Source organism: Myotis davidii, unplaced genomic scaffold (genome assembly GCF_000327345.1).
Source record: "Myotis davidii unplaced genomic scaffold, ASM32734v1 scaffold168, whole genome shotgun sequence".
Taxonomy (NCBI): Eukaryota; Metazoa; Chordata; class Mammalia; order Chiroptera; family Vespertilionidae; genus Myotis; species Myotis davidii.
In genome coordinates, this window is record NW_006383016.1 from 9,440,931 (window position 1) to 9,452,408 (window position 11,478).

The following is an 11,478-nucleotide window of genomic DNA, read 5'->3' on the forward strand; positions in this document are numbered from 1 at the left end:
TTTTTAATAAATAAATGGGAGATGGCAATGTAACCACGAAACAATGTACGTCAGTCCGATGTAACCCGAGGACTGCCTGTAATAAAGATTATGCCTCATCCATGCCAAAAACAAAATGTATTTTTAAAACATGCTTTTGAAGAATAGTTATTGATATAGTAAAATGTTAAAAAAATTATTTAATAAAGATCAGGATATAAAACATATAGAATGGACTTAATTTTTAAAGAATTAAGCAAATTATATTTATAAAAATTTATCAAGATATTTCTGACATCTCCTTAGACTGCTTTAACACTAGGTGAAGATTTTAAAACTCTCCAGGAACTATTTCAGTATGTACTACTCTGGTAGCCAGCCTCTGAAATGGCTAATATGATGATTGATTATCCCACCTCCTGGTATTCACACCTCCTGGAGTCCCTATCTACGCTGTACCAGGGTTGATCAATGAGGAATAGAATATGGCAGAGATGTTATATCACTTCCAATATTAGGTTACAGATGGCTTCCTTTCCTCAGACCTTTCATTCTGGGGGAAGCCGCCTGTTAAGACATGAAGACACCCAGGCAGCCTAAGTAGAGGACCCTGTGTTGAGAGACTGAACCCTCTGGCTAAAAGTTAGCAAGAATTTAAGGCCCATGAGTTACCATGTCAGCCTGGAGGCAGCTCCTAGAGCCTCCAGATGACAGCAGCTCCAGCCAACAGATAGACTGCAACTAAGGGAAAGGCCCAAGGCTACAAATTCCCTAGCTAAGCCCCGCCTGGGTTCCTGGCCCACAGAAACTTATGACATAGTAAGTCTGTTGTTAAGCTGCTAAATTGGGGGATAATTTGTTACACAGCAATAGATAGCTAATGTAACTCCTTTGATAACTGAAAGTTTCTTTTAAAAAAAAGAAAACAGAGTCTTTCAGAGAAAGAAAGCGCTTTGGGTTTGAGGATTCACTAAGTCCTTGCTATTTGAGTAATCGTCCCTCTCTTGGCTGCTTACTTAAGATCACTATCTCAAGTTCCGTTTGGAAAAAATACTCTGTGCTAGAAAATGTTAAATATTTAGTATTCTGTAATTGCTACGTTTATAGATTAGAAATAGATTTTCCAGATGTTTATTCATTAGCAGTGCTGGTTTTAAAAACTTTTGCTTAAACTGTTAGAAACATATTGTTATAAAAAATAATTTGACAATAGACCATAGAAAAAAAAGCAGCTATGGATGCTAAAGATGGGAAATTGAGTTCAGTCTTAGTCACCAACTCGATGACCTTGGTCACCTTAGAAATTATGGGGCAAAGTCAGATATCCTCCAGTGCAGTAGCCTCCTTACCTTTTACTCATCACCCCCTAAAATAAAGGAAAACCCTTGCACATGTCGGCACATAAAATTAAATATAAAACATAAAAGTTGGCATACAATTGTTATAAATTGAATGTAATTTTTAACATCTTATCTTTAAATATATTTTTGTCAAAATATTAGCTGAAATGTCATCTGTGTAGGAAGTCATGTTAGGTAAAGAAATAAGAGTTCTGAGAATATAGGCCCAGATTTTTATAAAGCCATTTATTTAAAAAAACTGGTTTGTCAAATCACATACACAAGCAGATACACAACTACCAAAGTGGCCCTGTAATAGACACCAGTGGGGCGTTCACCACACAGTACCTGAAAAATACAGCTAAAAAAGAGGAGTCTGTTGAGTAATTCAGATTCCTACTGGACTCCCGGTTGAATGGCTTTAAGTTAGCATATAGTGAGTGAGAGGTAGAGTCCCAAGTATAATAGCTGATGCCTCAATGACCTAGGCATTGTGCTTCTCCGGCCATCTAATTGTCCTCACCTTCCGATTCAGATTCTAGGGGAGAAGAAAGGAAAGTCATGATTGTTGTTGTTTTCTTTCTGTTAAATAAGGCCAGGAGAGTCTCAGCTGCACTTCTCTCCCCTGGCCCCCTCCCTGCTCCCAAGACACTGTTGTCCCAGGCATCCATTTTCTAAGTAACATAGTTAGATGAGGGCAGGTAGCAAACTTTTGTTCCCTTTGCTTTGAAATGAACTTGGCCTTTCTAAAAATGCAATATCCTTATACTAGTAAATACTTTTAGCGAATATAACTACTTTTATTTTTTAAATCAGCTAAAATAAACTTTTCATTCTTACTTGCATTTAATCTCATACATTATTCTTACAATTTGTGTTCCCATTTCAAATATCAGGCAACTGGTGAAGGTCCTTATAAAAATCTATATAATCCCATAATGTGATTAAAATAAATGTATTGTTGTCCCTTTCAGATCTAATTATTTCTTCCTCTTTGTTCTCCATTAGAGTGGATAATTTAAGAGGGCCATTTCTTTTTTTGCCATGTAGAGATTTTCATTGCCTTGATTCAGAAACAAAGGCTAAGATGTAGGCTGAGTGTTTGATATGGAAGACACTTCCAAGAACTTTAGTTTTAGGAAAGCAAGAAAAATCTGTGGAAGACCATCTGTCTTGAATTATAATGAGAAAGGATTTGCTAAATGGCCACCAAAGTTGTTAAATGGGATCATACCTTCTTCTGCATTTTGCAACCACTCAACAAATTTCTTCATCTGGTCAAGAAAAACACTTTTGCCTTTGGCCACGTGTGCTTCTTTGTACCATTTCAATATCGCTTCTTCACTCAGCACATCAGCTGCAATTTCAAATCAAAGATTTCAGTTACTACACAAATGTCATGTTTTAAAGCAACTTCCTGTCATCTACTTTAATAGAAAGCAATCACTTTAACATTGAACGCTCTGTTATAAAAGAAATCCATACCTGAAACTTACTAGAAGACAGGAACCAAGCTCATTTCCATATAGAACAGTGGCATATTTTGGCATTTTAGCTTAGTAAGTAGTGATGATGATGATACCTCTCATCAGTCATGATATAATGCAGGCCTAAATGCAAGTCACATTGGGACTTAGAAACCTCTTAAAGTCCAAATTTGCTGGTAGGAAACAGTGTAGATATTTTGTGATTTTGCAAATGACTCAGCAATGTCAGCATTTCAGAACACTCTGTATCCTGCCAACTTCAAACAGATCTTGATTAAGCAGCAACCTCAATGACTGGACTTTTTAGGGGGATTTACTATTTTAGGAGAAAAGAAGGGCAAATAAAAAAATGTAGACAGGATGCAATAATGATAGTAATAATTAGATATAAAGATGAGCTTCCTAGGTGTATCATGGGACCAATCCACACATAACCCAAAGTTCTACACTCACCCTATCGCTAAATTACTAACTGATTTTCCTACAGTATCATATTCTAAACTGCAATAGTAATGTTTTCCTTGTACTCTATTAAGAGAAAAACAGATATATTAGACCAATTTTCTACAGGTTTCTAACAAAAAGTATTATCTATTACCTATCAATTACCTAAAACTATAAATTACACGAATATGCCTTGATACCATAAAGTTATGGTTAATTTAGAAAAATGTAATGTTAAGAATGGGAAGGGGAATATCAAAGTAATAAAATACATACATTACCAATGATCTAATGGGTTGGTTTTGGGGATTTGAGTGGGAAATGAGATGCAAAGCCAATAAAAAGGATTTATTATTGTCCCCAATACCTATCCAATCCATTACAATGCTGATAAATCACTCTAATAATGTATTTGCAGTCAAAATATAATTTAACTTACGAAAACAAGATAAATGATTTGATAATTTTTATTTAAAATATCACTGATCTTTTTATAACAAAACCGTATTTTTTCCAAATAAGTGGCTCTTGTATTCAACTGAGGAAATCAAATTGGCTAAAAATGCACGCAATTGGTCTTAGACAATATAAGGTTGTTATTTATTTTAATAATTAAATATACTACATTTTGTGAAGGAAAGGGGAAGTCTGGATATAAAAACTGGATATAAAAGATTGAGTCAGGACTCCTATGGAATTACTCTTAGCTTCTAGTCTTTTGGCTTCTTCTGTTCCCAGCTCCACATCCTCCACTCACAACGATGAGAAAACTTCCCCACCCACTTTCCATCAAAACCTAGTTTTTCTAGAGGCGAGGAGCCCGAGGAAGTGACTTGTGCAAGAATGCTTTACCGAGACTTTTCAACTACTTAGCTTAAACACGGAGTTAAAGTCTCTCTTATATAATCTATCTCTCTGACATCTTTAAGAAGCTTGATTTAGAACAGCCATCTCCCAATTGTTTGGATCATGCTCCCCGATGAGACAGTTTTGAGCATGTACACCCAACATATGTATATTTTTCAGTTTGTAAATTGTATGTATGTCCTATAGAACTATTATTATTAATGTCATAAAACAAAAAATAGAATTAAAAGTGTGGCAAACATGTAAAGGGACATTCTATTTTTCTCCTCACCTTAATGAATTACATCTGATACAATGTACATGTTGGAAAGCTGGTTAAGACTGCATTTAGTAATAGTATTTGGGTATTTCCTTCTGAAATTCAGAGCTCATTCCTGTGTTTTACTGCCCCCCAGAGGCTGAAAGAGGCCATGCAACTACTAAAACGCTTGCCAAGGACAATTGTGAAAGGGACACTAAGTAAAACTTACCAGATGTATTGTCCATTAAAAACCAGACTTTGTAAATTTGAATTTGTAGAAGAACCTAAGTTAGTAATAAATACTTGCTGCTAGACTAAATTTCTAGTGTCTGGTAATAAATAATAAACATGGGCCAGAAGCAATCACACAGGGCAACTTATGAGGCAAAACATGAACATCATTTAAGAAGAAATTCAACTTTTGTTTAGTGAAAAGTCTAATCTAAAAAGGAAGGAAACTCCTTGAGAATGAAAAAAAAGGCATGTTTTTTTTCCCCTCTAAGGAAGAGTGGAGAACAGTCAATTTTAATTGGGAGACTAGAGGATTATGCTAAGCAAAATAAGCCAGTCAGAGAAAGACAAGTATCAGATTATCTCACTCATATGTGGAATCTGACGAACAAAATAGATCAAGAAACACAGAAGCATGGAGCAGACTGATGAATCTCAGAGGGAAGGCAGGGGTAGTGGGAAGAGATCAACCAAAGAACTATACATACTAGAGGCCCAGTGCATGAAATTCATGCACAGGATGGGGGGGGTCCCTCAAGATGTCCAGTCTAAATAGCATATTACCCTTTTATTAGTATAGATATGTGTAACCCATGGACACAGACAATAGGTGGTGGAGGCCTGGGGTGGGGGGCAGGCTAGAAGGGGTCAATGGGGAAAAAAGGGGACACATGTAATACTTTCAACAATAAAGATTTAAAAAATAAAATTGGGAGACTATAAAGTCTTTGTTAGGATTTCCCAGAAATGCCTACTAAGAATATATGTCAACAGAAGTCTAAGACATCCAACTGCAGAGTTCCAAGCTTAAAATACATTTCTCTCCTAGCTGGCCAGCTTCTTCATCCCAGCCCTTTCATTTCCCTCCAAATTAGCTTCATCTGTGAGCTGGGTTCCCTTTCAAGGGCACCCCACCACTCCTCAGCCATCTGTGGGAGCCTTATTTCAGCAACTGACATGCTGACTCTAGTTCCTGGCTTTCTCCTACACTGAAATTCAGGAAGTCAGGGACTATTTAATTTCTAGCATTTGACAAAACAACTGTCGAACTGTCAGTTAGGAATACATTCAACCCATGTGTAATGGACAAATTCATTCACTTGAGAAAAACTAAGTAATTCTCAATCTACAGATATAATTTAAATCTCAGGTTTTCATTAGGATCAAAGAGACAACATTGTAAAGGTAGTTTGAGAATTGCAAAGCCTTAGGCAACATTAGTTATTTAGATATTAAAGTTGAATACTATGTCATTTGGAACTCAGGAAATTCAGGAATTTTATTAGAGATGCTATACTGAAACAAAGTAAAAAAATAATGTATCTTAAGAATGCTGGGAATATATGGTGAGAAGGCCATTCACCTTTCTTTAGAACAAGAATAAGAAACATTTTAGGAAAATTTGCATGAAAGACAGAGTTTAACCTAAGAAATTTCTGCACTTGATAAAACCCACAATAAAAATAACAGTCCTTGAGAAGTTGGTATTCTACTTTCAGACCTCCATGCTGAGACTAGGGTACTTAGCTTCAAGAAGGAAGAGACATTATTATTTAAAGTGAATAATGTGATGTTTGAAAATTAATAATAAATTTACTATTTTTCCTTAGTATCTCAGAAATATAAAAATCAGGTTTTAATACAGAAAGTGAATTTTCACTAAATGAGCAATTACCATTTTTTTCTTTCATTGCTGAAAAGCATTACTGTAGTTTATTCACTTTTATTACACTGTTATTTATATAAAATATTTTAAAATCTTTCAATAATGACATTCATTAAAATAACTAGGTTTGTCAAAGGGGACATGAGTAACCACATCCTCAACTACCTGTTGTCCTCTTGCTCTGGATTTATGGGGAAAGTATGTGTGAGAGAGAGGAGAGAGAGAGTAATGAGAGAGACTAAAATAGAAAAGGAGGAGTTTCATAATTTTAAAACTTGCATTAAAGCAAAGATGTTCCTTATCTTACCTAATAATAGACAAACATGTAAATTGACCATACCTTCACCACACTAACCAGCCAATCAGGAGAGTATGCAAATTAACACAACAAAGATGGTGGTTAATTTGCATACGTAGGCTCTAAGCGGCGCGCGAAGCCTGACGGCCCCGGGGCTGGCTCCGGCCGGAGCCCAGCCAGAGCGAAGGCCTGGGTCCCGGGTGCCAGAGGCAAAGTGCCAGCAGCCAAGGGAAGGTAAGGCCCATTGCACGAATCTCTTTGTGCAACAGGCCTCTAGTAATAAATAAAAGGAATCCATATCACTAGAGCAAACAGATGCAGTTTGGTATTTGTAAAATGTATATGTGTGCATGGAATTAGTGGTAAGTATGATCTTAAATGTGCTACCATAGTTAATGGAATTTATTCCTCGGGCATCAAACACCTTTTAGGTGGTGGTCCCAGACCAATGTCACAGTACCACTAGGAAATCTATTAAGAAGCGAATTCTCAACCCTAATCCGGGACTTAGAGCATTAGAACCGCTGAAGGTCTGCGCTTTTAACAAGCTCCCCATTTGATTCATTTGCAAATCAGAGCTGGGAAAGGAGTGCTCTAATGCACTTTCATCAAGCATTTCTAGACATGCAAAATACATGCAAAAAGCATCCAAATCCTTATAAAAGCAATAAAAATAAATGTCTCTTGGTGCCTGTTTGTGGGATGAAATAAGGTCAGAGTAAAAACCGCCTTTCAAATAAGGAAAGGAGGGAAACACATAACTTTCTTAACAGTGGTATGGAACAATCACTGCTGGGGTTCCTGCTCTCAGGAGAAAGCGTGTAAACATTTCATGCAGACAACAGACTGTATGCATAAATCTGAAAATTATGCAATTACCTAAAAAAATGACATTCAATTTAAACACCTCAGTGATATATTTAAAAGTTTCCTGATTTCATTTCCAAAAGTAACTAGGCAAGAATAAAATGATGTTAACACTTACCTTCCTGTGTTCCCTTGGGCCTGCTCATACTTGTCACAGACCTTACTAACTTTAGATTACTTAAAAGGAGTACAACGGGGAAAAATGTTGACATTAACGGTTAAAATGAGAAATCTGAAGAAGAACTGTAAAAGCTCACACGTGTGGGGGAGAGACTATTCCATGATGGCCACTGTCTGTCCCATGAGATGGACCCAGGCCAGAACGGAGACTGCTTACCACAATCCCTCATCTTAGAGACGACTGGATCATAGTCAATGTTCATTCTGCCAACAACTCAGTCCCCTCCACCCTCCTGTAAAGTGCTGGTCCCTGGAACAGGCCAATGCCCTGACCTGGTCAAGCAGGTAAATACCTGTTCCTGGTAGCACTCAGTACTAGTGCCCATGACTATCCCCCCTTTTCCCTATATAATTCTTTGGTAGCATTCAGATACTAAATCCCCACCCCCCACCCCCTGCACCGGAATCATATATAATTCTTTGATGCCTGCCAAGCGGCAGGGAGGAAATCCACTTCATCTTGCAGCTGCCCAGGACACACCTCCAAGGGAAGTTTCCCCTAATAAACTTAATTACCAGCCTGGAGTGGCCTGCCTCTTTCTCCAGTTTTTCCCTGCCCTCTGCTTATGAAGGTAGATTCTCAGTCCTGGGGCTTTTTCCCTGGGTCTGTGTGCACTAACAATATGCAACATAGAGGTCATTACTGATAAAAAGTAGTTTGTTTATTCTGTTGTAAATTAAATACAATAATAAAATTAGGTGCTTCTATAGATGAGGCTCAATAACTATGTCTAAGTTTTAAAAAATTTGGTTAGAGAAACTGGTTGGTGGGGTTAGTAATTAAACAGCAAGAAAGGAAAATGTATGCTTAGGCTACTAGTTTATGAACAGTTTGGTTTTTTTTCCACAGCAGAAAATACTGACCACCTATAAAGCCAATGTAGAACCCATCTCCACCAGTTTGTAAAAGGAGCCAGCAGTGACAGTGGGGACAGAATGCCCACTGGGTGGGGGGCCTGCTTCTTTTTCTTGGCTGCTGGGTACCATAGGTGGGCTAGTAACATGAGCTGCAGGTTTGGTTCTCATGGGTCACCCTGGGAAACATTCAAGCTTTCATTTCAAGACATTGTTATCTAATGACTATACCCAAGAGGACCTAATTCAGATCTGGCCAGAGAAAAACAGCAACTCCTGAACTTCAAGTGGGACTTGCCAGTTATCACATTCTTCTCCTGATAAAACTACATAAACACAGACCAAAGGATAGTCCAGGATCATTTTTATATGCTGTCGGTACAGACTGAAATTGGTTAAAACCCTAGTATAATAGCATTCATTTATTAAAGGCAGTGCCAGTTGTCACGGCAAACCTAATCCTTAAAAATACAATGAAAAGAACAGTAAATGTGAATATCTAAAAATAGCCATTTCCTTGGAAAATAGGAGAATGGCTGGGACAAACAACTAAAATAGAAAGTAAAAGGGCTAATTATTTCAGTAATTTTAAAGTCAGCTTTATGGTATCTGAAACTGTCTGAATATAACTTAACATTTTGATAATCACTGTTATTAGAGCTAATCCTTATAATTAAAAAACAGACCTAATTACTTTATGTAATTACATTTTTCACCCCCCCCCCCTAATAATAACCAGTTCATCACCAATTCCACCAATGAGAACGGGGCCTGACTGGGCTGGATATACAGCATTTGCCTCTTCTCTCTACACATAATGTGGCTTCCTCCCTAAAACTAGCAAAGATTAGTGTAATCCCATGTTGCCCTCTGCCTGACCCCCCCGTCTTACATCTCAAGGAACTGCCACAGAGCGTGGACACACAGCAGTGGAGCCACGTGGGCGGATACCTTTATAAAAGAGAACCACGATCTTCTGAAATGCCTTCATGAAGTGGATGTTGTCGTAGCAGTACTCCTGGACCTTCTGCAGGAGGATCAGCTCTGACTGGCCTTGGGAGCTGAACACGGCCAGCAGGGGAGCGTATTGCTGCAGGAGGAGTGGGAGTGAAGACATTAACTTTCCTGGGAGGGACAGGCTGGACAACACTTGAATCACAACAGTAACCTGGAGAGTTGCTTAGAAAACATTCACTTTTTGGATTATCTTCTTATTACAACATTGTGTCGGATCAAAATGAATTTTTTATCCTGGCATCTTATCAGCTTTCTCTCAGTGTTCCTACCAACGGGAGGCAATGTGAACTTCTGATGATAAATGCTGCACTACTATGTCTGTCTATTAGATATGGTGAAAATGAGACAAGGAGTGAAGCTCTCCTTTCCGACATTCAGACCCCCTCCCAGGCCATCTTTATGGTTTTGTTCATATTGCTCCCTCTGCCTCAGCTTCCATGGCTTGAGTCACTGAGGGACAGCCATTGTATCCTCTACTACCCCCCTCAGTTCAGTGGTCATCTCCTCCCAGGAGCCTTCCCCAGGCAATGGAACCTGCAGTTTCCCCTTGCGCTGCTCTCAGTCTCAGAGAGCTATCTCTAATTTCTATCCCAACCTACTTTATACTCAGAGGTCTTTCACTGCCCAATTCAAGTATCAACTCTGAAGGCAGACCTAAGTCCCCCACTTTTCTTAATAGTTTTATAGCGAGAAGACAATTCACGGAAGTAAAAACATACGTATCCACGCACAAAAGATAATTTACAGAGTCAGCTGATTTCTTCCACCAGATGCTTTTCAAATTCTAACGTTAATTTGTAGTTGACTTAAACAAAAAGATTCACTAAGAATTTCCCTTGTGTAGAACAGAAAGAAAACCAATAGACAGTATTCCTCTTTAACTTTAAATACTGAATGTATGACTATTCTGTGGCTTTTCGAACATGGTTTCTAGTAAAAACTTACCCTTAGGTATTTCATAGGCTCAGACCCGAAACATTTTAGGTAGCGGAGAATTTGAAAAGAAAAAAATTAGGAGCTGTATGTTTGGCCTGCGTCTGGGTGAATGAGGCTGGAATGACGGCCAGCCCGTCACACGCGGCCGTTGGCCCACAGCAGAGACTGTCCCTTATGAAGACCTTGTACCTTCAGGTGCTTGAGGGCCTGCTCTGCCACAAGTTCTTCCTTCTTGTTCCACTCCACAGCATTCATGATGCAGGTCCACAGCAGGCCTATCACTGCTGTTTCCGGGAGGTCATTCCTCTTCATTTCTTCTTTCACATAGAGCACCACCTAAATTTCACGGAAAGAGAGTCGTCAGAATAACAGGCAGATGGGGAGTTCCCTCTCACCGTCCTGGGGAGTGAAAGGTTTGGGCAGATAAACCGTCCCTCCCTTCCTGGTACTTATTGTCAGATTACAACAGGGACAGAAAACACGATGTTTTGTTTTCAAAGCAGATTTATTTTTAGTCCAAAAAGTAATAGGCCTCACTCTGGCCAGGAGCTGCTGGACAACAGAGAACAAGAGAGCATCCCTGCTTCTAGGAGCGACTCTTTTCCATGCAGGGATCTCCAGGGGCCCAACAGAGGAGGGCTCACCTGAGCCAGTCTGACTTCCTTGAGGTTTGAAAAAGGCAACCAAGCTGTTAATTTTTACCTCTAACCCTCACCTTTAAAGCTCTTGACGGATTTAAATAAGGTCATTGTCCACAATTCATTCTTTAGTTATTACTTTTGATGATCTCACGCCCCATCTCAGTGAAATGTTAATTTGTAAATAAGTTGTACAGCGCAAAGGCATTTTTATACGCTATGTATCAACCCAGCACCACTCAGCAGATTATTTCCCCCTAAGAATTAAGTTTAAATGTGTACATTTATCCTCAAGTCCCACAGTATGAAATATGGGTCCGCCTAACTTCATTGCATAAAGGTGCCCTGAGGAAGGTGAAGCTTGTGCCACGCGGTCTGCGTTACTCCTCGGCCCGGTGTGTCAGGAGTGAGGTCGGCTGGGTTTCTCACCTC

General features: G+C 38.8%; 1 protein-coding gene across 1 annotated transcript in view; it reads right to left on the reverse strand.

Annotated features, from left to right (window-relative positions):
- Positions 1–1,797: 1,797 nt before the first annotated feature.
- Positions 1,798–11,478, reverse strand: part of BZW2 (basic leucine zipper and W2 domains 2) — a 39,190-nt gene continuing 29,509 nt past the window's right edge. Inside the window, exons 8-11 of the mRNA XM_006779046.2 lie at positions 10,598–10,744; positions 9,407–9,545; positions 2,554–2,676; positions 1,798–1,857 (exon numbers count right to left, since the gene is read on the reverse strand). Of these exons, the coding sequence (XP_006779109.1) occupies positions 1,829–1,857; positions 2,554–2,676; positions 9,407–9,545; positions 10,598–10,744 (438 nt within the window). The 3' untranslated portion in view covers positions 1,798–1,828. The remainder of the gene's footprint in view (positions 1,858–2,553; positions 2,677–9,406; positions 9,546–10,597; positions 10,745–11,478) is intronic.